This window comes from Coptis chinensis, chromosome 1 (genome assembly GCF_015680905.1).
Source record: "Coptis chinensis isolate HL-2020 chromosome 1, ASM1568090v1, whole genome shotgun sequence".
Lineage (NCBI taxonomy): Eukaryota > Viridiplantae > Streptophyta > Magnoliopsida > Ranunculales > Ranunculaceae > Coptis > Coptis chinensis.
In genome coordinates, this window is record NC_141456.1 from 5,588,671 (window position 1) to 5,611,558 (window position 22,888).

The 22,888-nt window shown below is 38.3% G+C and overlaps 1 protein-coding gene, 1 long non-coding RNA gene and 1 pseudogene across 3 annotated transcripts; 2 read left to right on the forward strand and 1 right to left on the reverse strand.

Annotated features, from left to right (window-relative positions):
• Positions 1-587: 587 nt before the first annotated feature.
• LOC147521614 (uncharacterized) lies at positions 588-5,462 on the forward strand. Of its 2 annotated transcripts, none has more exons than XM_086576748.1 (9): positions 588-699; positions 828-961; positions 1,051-1,184; positions 1,433-1,610; positions 1,714-1,854; positions 2,481-3,092; positions 3,789-3,968; positions 4,221-4,406; positions 4,938-5,462. In XM_086576748.1, the coding sequence occupies exons 1-8, from the start codon at positions 657-659 to the stop codon at positions 4,395-4,397; spliced, it is 1,599 nt and encodes a 532-aa protein (XP_086432874.1). In that variant the 5' UTR covers positions 588-656; the 3' UTR covers positions 4,398-4,406; positions 4,938-5,462. The 2 variants fall into 2 exon arrangements, with proteins under 2 accessions (XP_086432874.1, XP_086432928.1); XM_086576802.1 differs by having other exon boundaries at positions 5,053-5,181.
• A 674-nt stretch (positions 5,463-6,136) lies between these two features.
• Positions 6,137-11,021, forward strand: LOC147521615 (tetraspanin-8 pseudogene; annotated as a pseudogene).
• Positions 11,022-19,570: 8,549 nt separating this feature from the next.
• Positions 19,571-21,402, reverse strand: LOC147521616 (uncharacterized). The gene is made up of 3 exons (XR_015194266.1): positions 21,329-21,402; positions 20,122-21,168; positions 19,571-20,014 (listed from the first exon to the last, which is right to left on the reverse strand). It is a non-coding gene; the product is annotated as an uncharacterized LOC147521616 (long non-coding RNA).
• Positions 21,403-22,888: the final 1,486 nt, after the last annotated feature.

Here is a 22,888-nt window from a genome sequence, read left to right on the forward strand (position 1 = left end):
ATCTATCCCGAAATGCTTATAGACATCCTCTAAATTCGTCCTGCTTTCAACTTGGACAAGAACGTGACCGTTTTTTTCGGTAAAGACAGGAACGTTACTTGTAAGAAATGAATACGTACTGGCATGATCACTCAATCTATGTCACTGTGACCTAAAAAACGTACTCACCTTTGGGTAATTGGATACAAGTCAAGTTTGTCAAAATCCTAGCTATTGTGATGGGGAGACACGCTGACAATTTTAGGCTGGTCAAGTGACCGACTTTTGTAGACATCACGACCCTATCATGTTAGAATGGTCGAAATCGTGAATATTTTAAAGCTATGTATGATGTATTCATGTATCTATACTCATTTTATAGCTCATGGTGATGAGGTATTGATAGCAAATTTGCAATTGCGCAACATGACAACATGTCTGCATCATAACAAGAACAACAACAAGGGTAGGCCAAACAACCGCAAAATTTTCTAATATAGCTGAAAAATAAGGTTACCAACATTGACATTTACGAAATTCCAAATTTCCAATAAGGAAATGGGCTAATCAAAGCCCGATATTTTGGGCTTTAAATGTGGGCCGTATCATTTGAGAGCTTAGTCTGATTTTTAAGCAGTTCAAAAATATTTCATTTCCCCGGCAAAAAAAATAAAAAAATGGAAGACGAATCCACACTCTCTAATAAAAATGGTTCTAAAGGTAAAAACAGTCTGAAAATCTCTTCAATTTCTCTTCTATACTTCAAATATGTCACGCATTATAACACATTGCTCAATTTAAGATTTCAAAATTAGGGTTTTCTTGATTCTTTCTTGTTATTAAAACAGCTGTTGGAGGAATGGAATCAGTTATTGCTACAGTTAGTGGGTACCATGGTTCGGAACGGTTTAAGCTCATAAAACTAATTAACTACACTGGGGCTAGTTATGTTGGTGCAATGACCAAATCGACCACACATTTGGTCAGTTTCTTGATTTTCTATTTTGAGGTTGTAGATTTTTTTTTTTTTTTTTATTTATTTATTGTTAATGTTTTTGGTTTGGGAGGTAGGTGTGTTGGGAATTCAAAGGAAGGAAATACGAGTTGGCGAAGAGTTTCGGAACGAAAATAGTTAGTCATAAATGGTTTGAGGATTGTGTGGAAGCTGGGAAACGTCTTCCGGAGCGGCATTATATGATGAAGAGGTATTTACTGCTTTTTCTAACTTGCTAATGTTTTAATTTTGGTTTGCATAGAGGAGTGGAGCCCTATTTTTGTAGTACCACTAGAGATCAATGTTCGCTATATCAAGTCATATGAACTCAGCTTTTTTAAATAACCAGCAACTTGAAGTTTTTGTCCATTGTTTCGAACTTTAAATCCTTTATACCTACCTACAATTGAGATTTAAGCATATTGGTAAATATATGTATGGTGTTTTTATTGTTTGCAGTGGGCAGCAGGCAGGACCTATACTGTGGGAAGTCCCAGTTGCTGTTGATGAGAAAGATGATATATTAACTAGAAAGAGAGGTAATGTCTTGTGTGATATGTCCAATACGAGCAATGGTACCCAAGCAGTAGAGAGGAATCCAGAGTCTGTATGGTTGGATTCTCATTTATTAAGTGAGGTAATAATAACTGGAGTATGGATGTTTCTTGGACATGTTCATTAATGTCTACTACAGTATTTGTTGCATGGCTCACTTTTTTTTATGTGATTATGTTATGCAGAATTTGTCTCCAATGGGAACGAATGTGACTTATCATAACCGTGGTAAATCTGCAGCTTGCCGAACTTCGAAGCGTGGTTGCAGGTTGAGCAGCAAAAAGTGTTCAATAGAGCAGTCTTTATCTGGGCTAAGAGAAATTCAGGTTGGTCATGTGATCTCACATCAATATTTTTAAGCACAGACCTTGACGCTATTTATGTGGATGTTTGAGAGTTTAATAATCTTCATGCAAATAAAATTTAAAGGGTCAGGATCTGTTTATTATTTGTATTTTGAAGTTCTACTATTTCTTGTTTGAAAAGTGTAGAGTCTTTGTGTCCATCTTTTGTTGATATGATCTTCTGATCATTTAGATCATTTCCATAAAAAATGAAGCAAATCTAACAACCTCCATCAGAATTTTCTTACATAGTGAAGAACTATGCACTGTCCATTTTCACCATTGAATTGACCCTATATATCGTAGGTTTAAAAATTTGGAGGGGCCATCTTAGGAAGTGATCATATCCACCATAAACTACTCCAAAATTTTGATGTGGGCCAAACAAAAAGTAATTTTTATTACTGAAAAGATAGAGCAAACCAATTTTGAGTATTTTTGTTTTAACAAAAGCACACACATAGACAAACACTTTTAGGCGATACTTATGCCTTTCACGGTATGCTACCTAGACAGTAAATTCCAAAAGTAATATAATGAATTACTCTGCCTGAAAAATATTTATAGCTTGATAAATTTTACTGTTTTGCAAATCTTATTATCTACAGCATGGAGAACCTAGTACTTATTCTTCGACATTTTCTACGAGACACGAAAGAAATGCTTACAGCAGTATTGAAAATCCTATAACAGCGGGACCCACTCGCAAGAGCCGGCGCCTTGTGAAAAAGAATGCTTGCAGAGGCATCTTGGAGTCTTCTATCATGGATTTGGATCAAGAATTTTCCCCACTGAACGACATTGTTGATGTATCAAACGATCAAAACACTCCTAGAACTGAAAATGAGAATATATCAATACCTCAAGGAAGAATTGTGGAGGCCAAATTCTGTGGTATAGAAAATAGGAATGAAGAGGCAGAAGGTCGTGAAGGTATCACACAAATGAACAACGTGCACGCTGATGATGATTTGATTGTAAGAAATGAAGGTGTGGCACCTGTTGATGATGTGCCTTTACAACATGGGTTGTCAGATTCTGAGGACAATTATGATAGAACACAAGAAGTTGATAGTGAGTTGCAAAAGACAACCAGAGTCCCTGCATCAGTTGCACTCTCATGTGTCATATGTTGGGCAGAGTATAGTCCAACAAGGGGGGTATTACCGTGTGGACATCGTTTCTGCTATACATGCATCCAAAATTGGGCTGATCATATGGTATGCAATCTCACTAGTCAATATCTTTTGCATTATTGTAGTTTCTGTTATTTTATTTTGACATTGTATATGTTTTTTCATTTAAGAGCATAGTCATCTCAAACTAAATCTCGTTCTCCTGAATAAACTCGTTGTTGTAGATTCTTACACTGATATTTTCGAACAGTTAGGGTTTTAGTTTGTCCTGACTGAAATGAAAGTGTGAAACCTTGCTTGTAGGTTTTTATACGGGTATTGTAATCTTTGAATGCAATGTTAATTACTAGAAAATGGAAATTTTGATCTTAATCTTTCAGTTTGCTGTAAGAGTTTAGTATTATACACAAGCAGTTTGGTACTGAAAATTTAAATGAGTCATTTGAAAGCTTAAAAAGAAATTGTGGATCGACAACAATCAATCCTGTTTTTTTTTTTTATTATTATTATTATTATTTATAGATATTTACAAGCAGTTTAGTTCTTCCACTTTGTGTTCAAGTCAGTCATTTGAAAATTTATGTTGTAGACTTTGATTTTCAAAGTTTCCTTGACTAAACTTCTGTGTCCACATTCAAACAATCAAACCTGGTCTAATTTTTTATAACTATTTGTTCCTTTGTTGGCTCAATTGTCATCTATTATGTTGTTTGTGAACATTGTAGTTTTGCCGGGGAACTACATCACTATGGCTTACATAAATATTTTGCCTTTGACTAGGCTTCAAGAAGAATGGCTTCGACATGTCCTTTGTGCAAGGCTATTTTTTCGAGCATAACAAAGGTTGATAGTGCTACCTCCTCTGATCAGAAGATTTACTCCCAGACTATACCATATGACTCTTCAGCAACAGATATATATGTGCTTCCGGATTGGGAGCTGACCAATTTTAGAGCACAGGTAAACACAAAGATGCCACTTCTCTCTGCACCCTCTCTCCCTTTCCTATACATGCTTCATGCATCTTGTTACAACCTGATTGCATTTTCAGTTCTTACTGGTAGTCAGGGAATTTTTTGGATACCGCTCAAGTGCAAGTCTTATTCAATTATTTGTCACTTAATTCTTGCACTAATACTGTATTACTGTGACACTTTCTTTGCTCATGATGTTTTCAATGCTCATCCTCTTTCTTTCGTTTTGGGATTGTAGCCCACTGCAGCACCAGTTTGTTGTGAGTGTCTGTCTCGAGAACCTGAGGATCTTCTTATTTGTTGTCATCTCTGCTTGAACCGATTGGTTCATTCTTATTGCCTAGATCCTCCTTTGATTCCGTGGACGTGCAACAACTGTAGAGACCTCCGTATTCTGTACCAACGCTTCCATTAGTTTGTAAAGGTAAGAGTTATTGGAAATTGTTTCTTCTTTTTTGAGAAATTTTGAACTTGAGTCTGGTGTTGTCCCTTTGTCTGTACAACCTTTTAACTTAAACCATGGTTGTGACTCCATGAGTAACTCTACTTCTGAATGTATCTAGTAATGAGAAACAAAAGCAATTTGTAGAATTCTTGAGACAGCTTGTATTTCTTTTCAAATGCTCCTACAGGTTATTAGATCGATTACGGAGAATTTTAGAAAGGAAACAAACATTAGTACGATTGGTGATGACTAACAATGTTGTTGTTAGTGTCTTGAATATATAAAGTAATATACAAAAATATTTGATGCTTACAATAATATTTATATTTTTGTTTTAAACAATTTAATCAGTTGATAATGATTTTCTTCCTGAAAGTTTGACACTACATACCAGTTACCAGCTTACCATTATCAACAATCACCTTAGAGTCCATTCCGATACTTTTATTTTGACTTTTTGATTCCTGTTGGAGCTTTGAGATCTGATGATGTCTTTAAGTATTTATTCAGGGAGTGCCAATAATGCATTGGGAGTTTTGAGTGACAAGATGTGTATTTCCAGCATAGCAGTATACTTTTGAGTTCTGAATATACTTCCTGGTGTTAATTGCTTCTGATTCAGCAGAAGAGTGAAAGCTCGTGTCTGATGATAGGTCACGCTTGGTGCCACAAACAAACTTGGAATGCAGACATTCCATGTTTTAAGCGATTGTCTTTGCAGCTGGGCTGCAAAATTTGAAGGCAGTGTCCACCAATCATGGTCTTATTTGGCAGTTTGCATCATCATTCTACTGCAAGACATGATTGAATCCAATGGAAAAATTGCTCGAACCTCACATAGTGGTATAGTGCCTATATATTGCACTGCATCAGACAATGTCTTCGCAGTGGCTGAACACACTTATCCTTGATCCAATAATATTGAAATCAAAATTCCAGCTTAAAGACCACTCTGGCCAGAACATCTTGTCTGGTTCTACAATTTTTTAAATGTGAGAAACTACTTGCATGGGCAGTTATTTTTCTTCCTTCAAATGGTTTCTTTGGTTCTTCCTTTTGATGACTTGTATCCGTAGCTCCCTAATGGAGAAGATATGCACTGTGGTTTTTGTGGAGCTTGGAAGAGGCGGAAAGTAAAGAAAAAATGGGTTTTTTCGACGGGATGTTAGATGGATTTCACTAAGATCATAGTGGAAGGATGTTTATCACGCTATGTAGTGTAGAGTACTAGAGTCTAATGGAATTCAGAAAAAAGAGGTGCTGGATTTATTAAATAATTAAGAAAAATGCTTTATTAAATAATTAAGAGTGCTGTACCTTGTTTTCTTCTTGTTTTCAAGTTGTTGAGTATTGGTTGGAGAATAACAGGTAGAATGAAATTATTGAATCAGCGTTTCAGTACAAACAAGCAGATAGGAACAGAGTTGCAAACAGATTAACAGTATGAACTTAAACCATAGTCTAGAAAACATTTCTGTTATTCAATTGAAACAACTGAGAAAATCTACAACCAGCACCTAAATTGTAGACTTCCCCGAATGTCAAATGTGACCTACCACGAGATGGAAGCTTTCGCTTAAAATCTCAGAAACAATAATGAACTTAACAAGCAACACCCAAAGACAAGTAACAACTGAACAGCATTTCCATCAGTACTTGAATAGTTAGGGTCAAAGGGGTACAAATTCCCTGGTGGACCTGTTATGTATATGTATGGAGGCGGTGGTGGAGGGCAGTACTGCTTTGATGGAGTTGTAGGTGCTGGTGGTGGTGGTGATGGTGGTGGTGGAGGAGGGTGTTGGTTACATGGATTTTCACAAGACGAGCATGCAGTACACTTGATTCCTGAACCATCTCCCCCTGGCACCAAACTTCCATCTTCTTTCTTCTCTAAATTTAAACCTTTGATTGGTGCTGCAATTGCAACCATGACAAGAAGCATCACTAGTATCGGAATCAGACGATCCAAATTACGCATTGGGCCATTTGGGGGTGACATAGCCGGATAAGTTCACACAAATCTCAGATGATCTTTGTTCTCCCCCTTGTCTGAAAGTGTAGATCTGCTGAGGTTTGAGGTAATTAAGTGAATGAAGGCAAAGCTGGAAATAGGAATGTGAACGTTTTGCCTACGATAGGTGCATGGACAGTGTGAAAAAGTTGTATTAGTTAGGTAATTTGGTTTAGAAGCCAAGAGTGAGAGACTTGGTTTTGTTGTATTGCACAAACTTATACACCTTGAAAGCGAATCTCATGTGTGTATGTTAAATAAATTGGCCCACTATCTACCCTTTCCAACCGTTTTGATTTATTATTTAGTCCATAAACACCGCCAATTATTGCTTACTTTTACTTGTAACGTTTACGCAACTGCGCGAGTAACTACTGTCACTTTGTTGTAATAATGTTTTAAGGGATAAGGAAATTGACTTTTTTTTTGTTTCTATATCATTTCCATCCATCAGTTGTAGAAGATATCAATACCACAAGACTTTATTTGTTTATATTTTCTATTTTCATTCAAATTATCCTCAAATCCCTCTTTTTGGTCTGCTAATCGAGCCATTGAGAATTGACATTGCAGAAATCAAGTGTGTGTGTGTGTGTGTGTTTTCACTTCTAGAGTTAATCCAGCCTAGCCACATAACATTTTTTCTTTTTCAGTAATCAAGTCGACATAACCTTTGTTTCCAAGAAAAATACTTGTATTGAGCTGATTAACACTGGCTATAATAACATAATTTTACTTTGTTATTATTTTTACACACTTGAGAATTGAGAACTATATCCAATCTTAGCTTGAAGATCTATGCTTCAGCGTTCAGCTGCACTACATGTCATGTCTACCTAATCAACCAGAACATGTTTTTCGAATGATGAGAATCAATATCACACAGTTGAACTTTCTGTATATATAGATGTAAAGGTTCAAAGTAATCCCTTCATAATTGAAAAGATCATGTTACCACAACCTTTGTTTCGAAATTCTAAGCTCAACAATACATGTTACTGCAAGTGCCTTCACATTTGAGAAGTCACCACAATTTTTATTTCTAAGCATGATGATGATCTTATAAGGAGATCAAAGATCAACAATACATGTTATGCAGGTCATAAATTAAGACAAATATGCCAAGTTTCATTGACTGTTAGAATAAAAGTTGACCAAAATTGCATTATACTATCACCAAATACGGCCTGCATTCGAAGCACGTAGTGGACTAATGGGATGTTTTTTGAGAAAGATTCTGGCTTCCAAAGCAGAACGTAATGAACACTATTTAAAAGGAATCGTATTCCTAGCTAAAATAAAGTGCCCTTTTGAATATAGAATGTTTGTACAGCCTTGCATTGGAATGATGTATTAAACCATGGTGTATTACACCGAATTTTTTAGGCGAAGGCCGGAAGGGAATGCCTGTTCTATAGCAATTAGCAATCCATCTATAGGCAGCCTAAAAAAAAAAAATGTTTGTGTGGATTATTGAATCGAGGTTAATTTTGATGTTTACTCCAAATGTCCAGAAAATTGAACTAATTAAAGTCCCTTTATAATTTTTGCAACCTCGAGGATGATATCTGACTGTTGATTGAAACTGACTCTACCTCAACCAACAAACACACTAGATAGTGATTCATTTGACGATAAAGGAGAGTGAGCCTAGGTTTGTGGGATTAACAATTCAACCACTTTAACACCTTTATTAAGCAAGTAAAAGAACCTAGGTGGATAGCGACGGTGTACGATTGGTATGTGGTCTTCACTCTTCACGCAAACATCCTGTCTTGGGCCAACTGTTAGGTTGAGCCTAATTTCATTTGTATAGTTTCTTGGGCTAGGTGTGGTGATGTAAGATCTACTTTTTTAACTCTCCCACACGCAATTGTAACGCCAATCCCTATTTCTCAATGCGACATTGTGACATTGGGGGGAAATGGCAAAAAGTGGAGTATGAGATTGTATCATCTACTGCTACATGTAATGGCCAAACATTTTGAAGAGAGCAAAATTTTAGTTAAGCATACACAACTTCAAAAACAAAAACTCGATTATTCAGGAATCATCAGGATATGCACAAGGTAGACATTTTGCCAGTGTTCTAAAAAACGCTAAGTGGTAGTCGGGCGGTAGGAGAGCGCCTAGGCCTTCTAAGCAGTGTCTAGACAGACTAGGCGCTAGGCGGTTTTTTTTTCTAATATATATAGTAATACACACCTATACTACAAGAAATGAAGAAAAAATTTACCATAACTCAAAAAATAAACACAAATAAATATATTTATTACAAAAATTGCGTAATAGTTGAAGAATATCGACTTCATATAAAAATATACTTTTTGTTATAGTGGCATATAATAATACATTAGACTTTAGTTTTTAAACTCATTCAATTCTTAAGCCTACACAAGCCTTTTAATTTTCGATATTTAATCATTCAAAAAAAAAAAAAAAATTGATTGGATCGCTTTAGACCATTATAGTTGGTCTACCGATTTTTTAAACGACTTGGGCTTAGACTAGTCGGTTGGGCACCTAGCGCCTAGGCCGCCTAGACTGATTTTTAAAACAGTGCATTTTGCAGGTACACATTACAAAGCAAGGTCATCTACTCTAAGCAAAATGGCCCGAAATTTCCATCAAATATTCTTGGACCAAGCCTTAAATCCTGTAGAAGCCCAGCCCGATTAACAATACTGGGTGTTTGGCCTCGGGCCCTTTAGAAGAACAACGCAAGTGTAAAAAGGAAGACTTTCAAAAAGCCCACCACACCCATCACAAGTTCACAACTATTACGGAACTCGATACTACATTGCCTCGTTCAATCAAGCGAAAGATGTCAAGAGCACAAATTTCGTTGAGCGGTTATGTCGTTTTGAGTTGAACATGTAAAAGCAATGGAAGTATGGAACCGTTAGTCTTTTAGATGAATTTGTAAACAGGAGATATAAAAAATTGAGATCACATTAGCTCGGAAGTAAAGCAACACGTACTCACAATCAGGGAAACAACATTCCTAAAATTTGTATCTGTGATAAACTGATAACTGATCAGGAAATGGGATGAAACTCTGCAACTTTTAAGGTCACGAACTATTGTGGTGGAGTGTCCATAACGTCTTAGTGTTTACTGTTTAATAACGTTAAGATCATGGTGATTGAGTAGTCCCGTCACTAACTATTCTCTAAGCTTCTGATAAACTTAGACATGCCAGGTCAAGAAAACAGTACTAATGACTAATGAGATAATGCCAATCTGGTAGTTAGCACCAAGTTTAGGCTTGTATTCAAAAATTCAAAATCCATATAATGCATTAAAAACAGTTATCAATCCACACGGTAATTAACTCCCTATACATAGAAACCACCAACTCATTCACCTCTTTTAGAGGTTTTCTGTTTCTTCCATGCAATACCATCTGTATCTACATTTCTCCATCAAAAACATCTCCAACCTCTTTTCTAATTAAACATTCGAGAATGGTTCGTCTAAGCAATAGTTTGATAGGGATCCTAAACGGTTTAACTCTCATTCTTTCGATCACGCTTATTGGTTCTTCGATTTATTTACGTGTACATGGACACACCGAGTGTGAAAAATTCTTGCAAGACACTCTCTTAATAATTGGACTAGTTTTGTTGGCGTTGTCTTTACTGGGATTTTTAGGTGCATGTTGTCGGGCCTCCACGCTTCTATGGATTTATCTATTTATTCTGTCATTGTTGATATTAGGACTATTTTTTTTTATGATATTTGCGTTTATTGTGACTAATCATGGAGCTGGGAAAGCTATTTCTGGAAGAGGGTTTAAGGAGTATAGGCTTGGTGATTACTCAAATTGGTTGCAGAATCATGTTGTGAATGGCAAACATTGGGGTAAGTTCAGGAGTTGTCTGATTGCATCAAAGCTTTGCATGCGTCTTGGTGACAATGCTGGGAAAGCTAGTGCGTTTAACATGAAGGACTTGTCGCCAATTGAGGTATACTTGCCTACTCTTTTCTTGTATACTTTATTTCTAATACATTACATCCATCCCTAAATTTAGCCTCCTGCTTGTTATTAAGAATGTTTTGTATCGTCACTATGTAGTTTTGGTCACTGATAAATGTGAAAGTTTATTTTATTTGAATTTTTAATACTGAGAGAAATGTGAAATTGACTCGACCTGTTTTAGACCTCTAGTTCGCATTATAGAATGATGTTGTATACACCATTATCGAACATTATATGATTCCTCGTTCAATTACTGTGATGATATTGTTGACATGATTCTGTTTTTCAGTCTGGCTGCTGCAAGCCTCCTACCTATTGTGGATTCACATTCAAGAATGCAACCTTTTGGGAAGTCCCGAAATCAGGTCCAGCAGCTCCGGATCTCGACTGCTTGACATGGAGCAACCACCAGGAGACATTGTGCTATGACTGCAAATCATGCAAAGCTGGAATTCTTGACAACGTTAAGAACGACTCGAAGAAGCTTGTTGCTATCAATTTCTGTGTCCTAATATTCCTTTCTATAGTTCATTGCATTGGTTCGTGCGCCTACAAGGGAAATCGGGATGAGCGATACAAGAGATACAGAGGTTATCCCTGAGCAGGCAATTGGGGCGTATGATGCTCTCATTTGTTCTGTTTTTTAATGTTACAGAATTTGTTGATAATTTCGTGTTTTAGATTATCTTTTAGGAGTTGCAGAAACTTATTTTGATGAAAACAATCATGTTTAGCTCAGTTGGAGATTTCTTATTGTTGGGAGATTTCACCAATACCAATCGGTTCCCCCACTACACAGATAACTTGTATGAACACAATTCAACTCCGGACAAAATCTAAATATCAATTACAACCTATACTAACATGCCCAACTCGCTAAACAACTATCAACAACAAATAATAATGTAAAGCAGTAAAAGGTAAACCACAAAACAAAGATTTACCGTGGTTCGGCCAATGATGCCTACTTCCACAAGAGCCAGTTCTTATTAAAGTGGGAAGGAAGATTACAATCTCTCCTTACAGTCTCTCACCTTACTAGATCACTCTTATCTCTTTACAGGGTTGTATCTCTGTAAAGGTTATCTCTCAATCTTGATAGCTTTCAAGATTGGGTTTCTCTCTCTTTGGTTTTGGTCTTCTAGCTTTTCTGGTTAGGTTTTCCAAAACCTTGATTTTGGTTTTTATCTCCAAAAAACCAAATTTCGCGGGTACTGTAGCGAAGCCCACGAAATTAGGCACAGGCGCTGGCGCTGCCACTCGAAAGCGAAGTCGCTTTAAACATCGATTACCGAGCGCTGGTCGCGCTTTGGCTGGCTGGCCAGCTTATGTATTGGAACTCCTGGCGAAGTCATTTCATCCGAGCGCTGGCGACATTCGATGCCGAATTCGCCCGCTTTCTATCCAAATTTTCTCTCCTCATGTGAGGGATAACTCCAACAATCTCCCCCCGACAAATGGTGGGGCTTCCTCCGTGCAATTTCCAAATCAACAGAGGAGCTGTCTCGCCATTCCGCAATAGCACAACAGACATCAAACTTACCTTTCGGTAAGACTTTGGTCATCATATCCGACCCGCTCTTGTCGGTATGGATCTTCTCGATACACAAATGCTTGTCCTCGAAAGTACTTTTCTAATCCAATGATAACGACGCGTGTATGTGCTTGGACCTAGAATGAAAACTCGGATTCTTGCTCGCTGGATGGCGCCTCGATCGTCACATAGAACTACAAACCGCTTTTTTTTAGCCCTAGTTCGTCGAAGAACCTCTTCATCCATAGCAACTCTTTGCAACACTCGGGTCGCAATATACTAAACTTCAGAAGTGGAGAGGGCAACACACTTTTGCAACTTTGATTGCCAAGAAACCGCCCCCGCAAAAGTAACCCGGATAACCGAGGTGGACTTCATCGAAGTCAATATCACTCGCCATGTCCGGTGATCAAGATAGCCTTCAAGTAAGGGCTTACTTCCACCAAAACACAAACACGATTTGGAAGTGCCTTTGAGATATCTCAATATCCACTTAACACCTTCCCAATGCTCCTTACCGCCCGGATTTGATGTAAATCTGCTTACAACCCCAACGGCGAAAAGCAATATCCGGCCTAGTACACACCATGACATACATCAAACCGCCCATCGGATGCATAATGAATCTTTTTCCATCCGACTCGCCATGCTCACCCCCTAGGACACATCTCTTTGGTCATGCGGAATCGCCACCAAGCGGATAACTCGACCGGGCTTCGGCAGATCCATGTGGAATCTCTTCAACACCTTTCTCAATGTAGCTTTCTTGAGAAAGCCACAACTTTCCACTCTTTCACACGAGTGATCCGCATCCCAAGTATCCGCTTTGCTTGACCCAAATCCTTCATCTCAAAAGACTTACTCAAGTCTTTCTTCAAATTTTGATATCTTGTTGATGTTTGGGCCAACTATCAACATATCATCCACATACAACAATAAAGACTATGAAATCCCCATCCTAAAATCTCTCAACAAACGCGACAATGATCTAAGCGGACTTCTTGTATCCTTGTTTCACCATAAAGGAGTCAAACTTTATGTACCAATCGTCTCGGTGCTTGCTTCAACCCATACAAGCTCTTTATCGCCTTGCATACTAGGTGCTCCTTGCCTTTGACCTCAAACCCCTATGGTGGTCCATATAGACATCTTCTTCAAGGTCTCCATGAAGAAAAGCTGTCTTTAACATCTAGTCGCTTCAACCTCTAGGTTCATACTTCATGGCCATACCCAATACCACCCTGGATAGAAGTCATCTTCACTACAGAGAGAAAAATCTCATCAAAGTCAATCCCTTTTCTTTGACCGAATCCCTTCACAACAAGGTGAGCTTTACGCCTTGGGTGAGGATTGTTCTCCCCTATGCTTGACTTTGTATATCCACTTATTCTTGAGAACTTTTCTCCCCTGGGTTTCTCAACTAACTTCATAAGTGTGATTCTTATGCAAAGAATCCATCTCGTTATGCATGGCCTTCAACCACTTTTCTTTGTCCTGTACCTTCAAGTGCCTCTTGATAGTACATAGGTTCTCCACCATCCGATAGTAGCACGCATATATGTGGTGGATACCGGTTGAAGCTATTCTCCTTTCCTCACAAACCTCCTTGCCCCATCCGGCCGGTGCCTCGTGAGGTTGCACTTCGCTTGCTCGTGGTGGTTCATGCATCTCATCTGCATCTTCTATACCAATAGGTTCTATCCCATCATGAGCAATATGATTCTCATCATGAGCTTCAAACTCATGGTTCTCTGATTCTCAATGCCTTCTCGTGACGCTCCACAATAGGAACTTCGGGTTCAATCAACAATATCATTGGTGAAAGCCTCAGAACTTCTCACCTCCTCAAAGTCCGCTATGGTTTGGTCTTCTAAGAACACAACATCTCGACTTCGATTACCTTCTTGTTAATCGGATCATAGAGTTTGTAACCAAACTTTTCATCTCCATAACCCGTAAAATGCACCGCTTGGCTTTGTCATCAAGCTTGGATCTCTCATCCTTCGAATATGCACAAATGCCCCGCACCCAAATACCCCTCAAGTATCCATAATCAACATCTCGCCCGACCATACTCTCTCGGATAATCACTATTCGGAGGCTTTGCCGGGCGACATGTTGATCACATGCACGGGTATGACGATTGCTTCTACCCAAGAGTTTCTAGGTAGCTTAGAGTGAGATAGCATGCATCTCATCCTCTCTACAATGGTACGGTTCATTCTCTCTCTGCTATTCCATTCTCATTATGTGTCTTGGGAACGGTCCGCTCATGACGAATCCCATGACTCGCAATACTATTCAAATGGCCCAATGTACTCCACCCCCATTATCCGAGCGAATACATTTCAACAACTTCCCGATCTCTTTTCCACCATGTCGTGGAATTTCTCAAACACGCCAAGTACTTCATCCTTGGTCTTCGACTATAGGCCCATATCTTTCTTGACGATCATCAATGAATGTCAAGAAGTACGGCTCCCCTGGGTGGGACTTTACTCTCATAGGACCACATAAGTCCGTGTTCACTAGTTCAAGGACATTGTCCTTTCGTGAGACGGAATCTTTGGAAAGACACCGTGTTGCTTTCCTACCAAACAATGAGTACATGTATTTAAATGTGTACCTTTAATGTCCGCACGCCTTTTGCTTAGCAAGAACTTCCATCCCTTTTATGCCCATGTGACCGCGGTCTCTTGTGCCACGGTTCGTATGAAGCTTCTTCTTTCTCAAGGCATTAAACTTCGCTTTACAAAACTAGCCTGTGTTTTGTAAAGAGAGCAAGTTTTCTTTCCTCCGGCTGCTACAATGGAACCTCTCGCCGTTTCCATACCCCGCTACCAAACGAAGTTAACAAAGCCGTCCATCATCTAATTTCCCACTGAAATTAGGCTTAACCGTATGTCGGGACATGTCTTACATCCTCGAGTGTCAAGGTGTAGCCGACATTGGTTTCTACATGAACATCTCCAATGCCTATAATCTTCGAGACTCCATCGTTACCCATCCTTACTTCACCATATTCACCACGGTACGTAGGTAGTGAAGAATCCCTCAGACGGTGTGGACGGATAGGATGCTCCTCAGATCACCCACTCGTATCCCTCGACATGAGGTACTAAGACAAAGACACACCATTCACCGACACAATTCCCCACTTAGGTCATCGACTAGTGCGGTAGTATCTCGGCCTGGTTTCCGTTCCTCCGCACCATGTCTTCATGTACACGCTTATTCTTCTCATCCCTCTTCGTTTCTCGCGACTCATATCCGAAGTGGCCTTTTGTGGCACAATAGTAACATTGCCTCTCGCCTTTAGAGTTCTAGCTTCACCCCTATATTTACTTCGCCATCACCTCTAGAACGAGATGGTTTTCTGTTTCGACCTCTCCCCGTTTCCTGCGGAAAAGGATCTCCTCGAGCGAGAAGAGCCGCTTCTTGCACTCCTTCTAGTCTCCTCATTCAACAAAGACGTGGTAGCCATCTCCATGGTAACAATTCCATCCTTGGTCGCTCCATGTAGAGAAACCGCTAATGTCTCCCAACTTTCGGGTAGAGCCTAATAGAAACAAAGCCTCAACTTCGCCTCCCAAATTGATCTTCATCAAATGCATCCGATTGATGATATTCTCAGACTTCATTAAGATGCTCGGACATTGAAGAACCTTCTTGGTACTTCGTGGTTCCGCAAACTTCTTAACGACTAGCACTTTGTTTCCACCCGACTTCCTCTCATAAAGGTCTTCGAAGTTTCTTCCATAGATCGGGGTCAGAAGTCTCTTAGGCCACACGGTGAAAGACAATCGCCGCCAATCCACTCAGCCGAATGTATCTAATCGGCACTACGTCAAGCTTTTTCCACTCCATTTCATCGGTCTTTTCTTCGTTTTACTCCCTCATTCTCAATGGGAAGTGCCAAGTCCTTTTGCAAGATAGCAAGTCTTCCATCTTGGCTTTCCGGATGGTGTAGTTCTTCCTATTCGGACTCATCATACGAAAGTGTTCACGGAATGGTCCATCTCTACAAGTTATTTAACCTCAAATCTTCTCTCGTGAATTTCACAAACACCTTCCTCGACTAAGATTCGATAACACCCTAAAGGCTATTCTAACCAAGGCTCTGATACCACTTGTTGGGAGATTTCACCAATACCAATCGGTTCCCCCACTACACAGATAACTTGTATGAACACAATTCAACTCCGGACAAAATCTAAATATCAACTACAACCTATACTAACATGCCCAACTCGCTAAACAACTATCAACAACAAATAATAATGTAAAGCAGTAAAAGGTAAACCACAAAACAAAGATTTACCGTGGTTCGGCCAATGATGCCTACTTCCACAAGAGCCAGTTCTTATTAAAGTGGGAAGGAAGATTACAATATCTCCTTACAGTCTCTCACCTTACTAGATCACTCTTATCTCTTTACAGGGTTGTATCTCTGTAAAGGTTATCTCTCAATCTTGATAGCTTTCAAGATTGGGTTTCTCTCTCTTTGGTTTTGGTCTTCTAGCTTTTCTGGTTAGGTTTTCCAAAACCTTGATTTTGGTTTTATCTCCAAAACCAAATTTCGCGTAATCGTGAAATGAAGCCCACGAAATTAGGCTAAAGCGCTGGCGCTTCGCTCTGGCGAAGTCGCTTAAACATCGATTAATCGAGCTGGTCGCTGGTTTCAGAATATGGCGCTGCTTATGTATTTAACTTCGAGCGAAGTCGCGCTTCATCCGGCGCTGGCTCGACATTCTAATGCCGAATTCGCTCCGTTTCTATCCAGCTCTGTTTTCTCTCCTCATGTGAGGGATAACTCCAACACTTATTATACAGAAGTCGATAATTTGATCCAGCATTCCAGCTTACATTGAGAAACAACTAAGATGTTACATAATAATCACATACATAATAACATGAATGACAACCAAGTATACAGTGACTCTATGTCGAATAGAACACTTAGATACACATGCACTACTGAATGAAACATCTAACTTGAACAAAATTGGTTATTAATCATGTTCTAGTATAGTCTGAGAATCTACCTGCCTGACATGGGGTTTTGGCAACCTGAGCGACATGAGCCCAAACTGTACATACAAAGTTACTATTATCAAGGCCCAAAATATCGATATCGATGAATATATCGGTGTATCCAAAAACCGATATATATCGGATATTTCGGATATATCCATTTTTTTTGGTAACCAGTCCAAACTATTTAAAATATCGAAAATATCGGAAATATAATATCGGAAATATCGGATATATATCGGAAATATATCGGAAATATCGGATTTATATTTTAAAATGGTCAAAAAGTCAACCGATATATATCGATTATATCGGAAATATCGATTATATCGGGCGATATAAAGTTTCATATCGGAAATTCGATATATATCGGAAAAAAAGAGTTCTATATTCAGTGGATATATGTCGGAAATATCGATGTCGGTGTACCAAAATACCGATATATATCGGCGATATATCGGATATATCGGCGATATTTTGGTCCATGACTATTATCAAATCATACGTATGTTAGGTTCTCTGCTCTACTCACCTTCTTGTTGTATTTAATTAGTGTCAACTTCGGCTGTGATGTGACCCCTAGGCTTCAAACTCTTAGCTTTGCGGTGCCCCTAAGCCCTAACTTGCCTGAGCTATACCAAATCTCTGGACGGTTTCATTGTATAATAAGTAGATATCTAGGAATCACTGGACTGAGGATGCCCCACACCTAGGCCACCTGAACCGAAAACTATAAAATCAATTAAATCTTATGATTAATTTTAGCCACATAATTAATAAAACCTATACAAAATTAATCATAAATATTACTAAAATATCATTTTATCGGTTCGGATTCATATCAGTTCAGTGGAAGGCAAACCCAAAACCAAATCAATATCTTATCGGTTTAGTTTTGGTAAAACACAAACGAAATTACCAAAACCCAAACTGTTTTTTATCGGTTTGATTCAGATCGGTTATCAGGTTATCAAAAACCCATTAACAGCCCTAGCCACAACCCATATAGGGCGATACACCTGGTCCAGATATGCATGCCTTGACCCAAGTTTACAACTCAACAACTACTGAGAGCTTGGCTTCTATGTCATAAGATTGGTCCAACTAACTTTGAAAAAGCTACGACATGCCACAGGTCAAAATCTATTGTTACTACAATTTGGGTACAACCGTACAGCCGCAGTCCGCAGGTCCAAATTTGCATCAGATCATCTATTGAGAAACAAAATACTTCAAATATCGACCATGGTGTTTGCACTCTTGAGAATAAAAAAATGCTGTATTCAAGTTCTCAACTACCTAAATGCAAGTGATTTTTTGCTCCCAGCGGGATTTGCTCGAAGAGCTCCAAGCGAAACAGGAACCAGCCACGTGTCTACTAAAAAGAGATTTACAGTTATCAAATTCCTTCCTTAGAACAAACTTTCTGATTTGCCCCCACTAAAAATAGAAATAAATAAAAAGAAAAAAAATTAAAAAAATCTCATTGTAAAATATATAGGAGTTCTTTCCATTATTAGCTAAATATATATTTTTTTTAATCTTTTTTAGTTTGAAAGAAGTGTCACTAGTTCAGTACTTCAAGTTTTTTATTCATTTTTTTCCCCAACAATTAAGACCAAAAACTAGATTTTGTAAGGGGGTAAATCAGAAAACATATATTAAGGTGGGAATTTGATAACTGTTGACCCCTTTTCAGTGGACACTTGGTTGTTCCTGTTTCCCTTGGAACAAATCCCGCTGGGAGCAAAAAAATCACTCCCTAGATACAAACAAAAAATTACCTACGTAGGCCTCAATATTCTCAACTCACACAATTCAAATTAATTCCGTAGGAAGTCTTCTCAACTCCCAGAGAAGTATCCAAAACTAACACTGTTACTTAAGACTCAGCCCAATCCAACTCAAAAAACCTAAATTGCAGACATACGCATCTATATCTGAATTTTTGGAGTCACTCAAAGCCAGCATCAAGAACCCTACATACCTAAACCATTATGAGAGGATTGCATGATTTTTGGATTGCTCTAAATTGATTTCAGGATCCTCATCCTGCATTCCCACCAGTACTAATCCATCAGGATGAGGTGTGCAGCTTGCCCAAGTTTCTGCTCATTACCGATGAATCCAAGAAAATCCAATCCAAGTCACCATATACTAATCCAACCAGTACTTGTTCCTAACTTCAATCTACAAACACAACATTATCACTTTCTGACATCTTGAATTCTTAACCCCTCTCAACACGAAAACTGTGATTATATCTTGTTGTTGCCAATCATATAAAACAAAGATAATAAACGGATAATATGGTGGCTCAGCACCAAGTCAATAACTGATCTGAAATGAAGTAACAAGTATTGAAAATTTGACACACATTACTAACTCTGGCAGTTATCAGCTAATATAATAAAAGCTTTTCCCTACAACACCTCCATACATTAGAACCGAAAAAATGAAACTGATACTGATTTTGGATTTCCTGGTGAAAGAAATTACAGTATATTTATCCAGCAAGGAAAAAAGTAGAAAACTATAGTTTCTACTACCAACATACAGCAGTTACAACTCTTACAAGTACCTGGTTTCAGTATACTACGAAGAAACAAAAAAGCAATATCTCTAAATCCCCAATGAGAGAAAAGATGACAAACAAAATTTATCTAGTTCTCAACTTTGAAGACAAGAAAAAAAAAACGATGGTAATTTTCACTGTTAAGTTTCTTTCTAATGTCTATATGATGCCTGTTTAGTGAATACCGTGACAAGAATACCTTTTTTTTTTTTTCATTTGAAGAAATTCTTTTACTTCTAAGAAAATATGACCAATGATTCTTGTTTGTGTATAAACCCATATACATAAAAGTGAATCCAATCACTTGAGGAAGGTACACGAAAGAAATAAGAACACATAGGCTACCAGTGACGTAAGGAGCTCAAGTGTCCAAGTTGGTTGCAACAGTACCGATGGAACCATTGGAACTAGGAATGAACCGCATATCCAGCCAACGACTAGTGCTCCAAATCTGTCATCAAGTCGATACATAAAAAACACATAATTATAAGTTTTCCAAATAGTTTCGTAATTATTTTGGTAGTTCACTACTTGATTGATCTTCTAATAAAGACATACCCAAGAATGGATGCTCTAGCTAGACTCTTGGTCTTTTCATTTAGGAAGTAAATACACGCTGCCAATGAGATTGCCACCTGCACAAGTAACCCAGCAATTTATACAGAAGCCTAGTTAGTGACAAACACAAGCAAAAATATAATGTCTCAATTTCAACCAAGGCTCTCAGTGCTTAAAATGAAAAGCCAGGACAGGTTGTTAACGAAGGTACAATAGTAATATCTCCTAGAACAATGAGAGATCTATGTACCATTACATGTGAGGCAACGGCTAAACAGGAAAAACAAAAGCACGAGTCCTGTATTTATTTCAATTTGAAATATTTTATCAGTACCAACCGTTTGCAATAAGAAAGCCAGGAAGATAAAGTAAACAATCTGTCCAATCTGTTTCCATTTAACTGTACAGCGTGCAAACGATGTACTCGAGACTAGATGATTTTCTAGACAGGGTCCTTTTGGAGTTTGGCACTTAAGTTCGATGATAATAGATGCCCTTGTGTGGAACATAGTAATAGTAATTTCGAACATAATAGGATGGAAATCAGTTGAATGCAACGATAATTAGAAAAAACCACTTTTTCAAGTACATCTTGGATAAACGTTTTTCAAGAACATTCAACTCAGAGCTAAACTACTGCAGGTGTGCAATTTATGCTCATTTGTCTATAATTCAACTCAAACACTCGAGAATTCATGATACTCCAGCCTCCCATGAATGCAAAGAGAAATAACCTTCTCATGATTATTACAGGTGGTGGAAGTTCTACAAAATCAAGTAAGGTTTTCACCCAAGATGGGGACTCCTCTACTCTCTTTTTCAACCTAGTTTTCAAGTTGAACTTTGTTTTCTTCCGTTCTTTGTAGCTGTTCATTAAAATTTTCTCGAAAGCACCTTCAATAGACTCTTCACTTCTTTCATGTCCCGCATATTGTAGCAAAAGAAAATTGCGTGAACTCCAGATTTCATCTTCAGAAGCATCTTTGCTTATTCCAAGACGCTTATATGGATCCCACACTTTCGTCCGTTGAAATTTTGGAAGGTTCCCTGCAGAGAAGACCCAGAAAGATAAAAGGCATAGATCTAGGAGAATATTAAAACTATGTGTTTGTGTGTGTGAGTAGTATAGCTGGAAACAAAGCAACTTCAAGCCTTCACAAACAGTAAGGAAGATAAAGGACAATTGCTAAAAATGATATTACTATACATAGTACAGTAAAGCCATCTGCGTGATAACGTAAAAGTGGTTCTGGGAAAGAAAGTGTGCTGTCTGCATGGCATGATGATTGATGAGTTTATACTTTATACAGGACACACTGTCAAATGAATAGTTATGGGATATAAAATTGAAATATTCTAGAGTGTGGGGCGGCTCAAGACAATCAGGGCCTAGGCAAAGTTCAAATGCCAATGGATGAGAGCAATTGTTTTGGTAAGAGAACGCCAAATGCCAATGGATGCGAGAAATTTTTTTGGTCAGAGAACGCGAGAGAAACGTTGGAGAAGACGAAGGAAACAAATGGTTATCTAACGTTATTTCATAAATTCCAATGTACGTTATCTAACCCTTAAATAAGGGCCAAAAAAACGATTGTAGGCTGAAAAGAAAGTATTAGGCTGAATTATATTGGGGTCCTTGGGCTGCAGGGCCCTAAACAGCTGCCTATTTTGCTAGGGGGTTGAGCCGGCCCTGTCTAGAGTCTAGGTGCCAAAGCAGCAATAGTGCGGTTAGCCATCAAAACTTGGGTTTGCATTATGAATACTTCCTACCACAGGAAAAAAGAAGAATAAATAGTCCTTCTAAATTGTGTCATTAGGATGGTAGTGCAAAAAAAGAATATTGAGTAAGAAATTACCAACATTTCCAGCATCGGTTACAAAAAAGAGGAGGCAAGGCAATAATTTAATGTACCAGGCCAGGAACAAGGAAGAGGAGTAGGGGAATAGGAGCTGGGCCGCTGCTGGACTATTTTAAACTTAAAGTAATAACCAAAACAGCTGTTAATATACAAATTACGCGCACACGGACAGTCTATGACGCTAACACGCTATGCGTATATGAGCTGTTACATACTTACATATCGTTCTTCCTTTTTTTATTACATTTTACATTTAAAGACATAGAATGACAAATTGACAAGTAGTCAATTAGAATTTAGACATAAGGAGGGGGCGGGGTCTCAATTTTCTATACATCAAATGACACTGATTTACATATGGGTTAACCAATATTACCCTCTAGATGAGCCCATTAGAATTTCTCCCCACTAGATGGGAAATTAGGGTCTTCCCCCTAATACACACACAAAAAAATCAAATTGGATTGACCGAATTTTTTTGTGTGTATTTAGGGAAGAAACCTTAACGAGTAAGCACATGTTTTCATGGATTGGAAGAATGGAAGTTCTCCAAGGAAAAATGCACTTTAGAGTTTAGGTAAGACTTTCAGGTATCCATGGAAGGACAGATAGATATTTTGTATTTTGATGGAAGATTGCAATAAGATAACATCAAAGAGAGCTTCTTTTTGCAATTTTCAATTACAGTACGTACTAAAAGAACCCATGACTTTACATAGCTCCAACAGATCGAGTAACAGATTTAAACCACTTCAGACAATTTGACAGAATTACAATACCATAACGAACAAGATGAATCATTATACATTACAGACACTAGCCATCTGGGCATGCTCGATGAGCGTGAATTGGACCTTCAGTCGCACACAAAGATTGTGCATATACTCGTATCCTTTTTTTTTTAAAGA

What these genes read in the sequence shown, in the direction of transcription:
- LOC147521614 (XM_086576748.1), top strand. Translation starts at nt 657, where the DNA reads ATGGAAGACGAATCCACACTCTCTAATAAAAATGGTTCTAAAG. An exon ending in ATTCTCATTTATTAAGTGAG is followed by an intron (nt 1,611 to 1,713) that starts GTAATAATAACT and finishes TATGTTATGCAG; the next exon opens with AATTTGTCTCCAATGGGAAC. An exon ending in CTGGGCTAAGAGAAATTCAG is followed by an intron (nt 1,855 to 2,480) that starts GTTGGTCATGTG and finishes TATTATCTACAG; the next exon opens with CATGGAGAACCTAGTACTTA.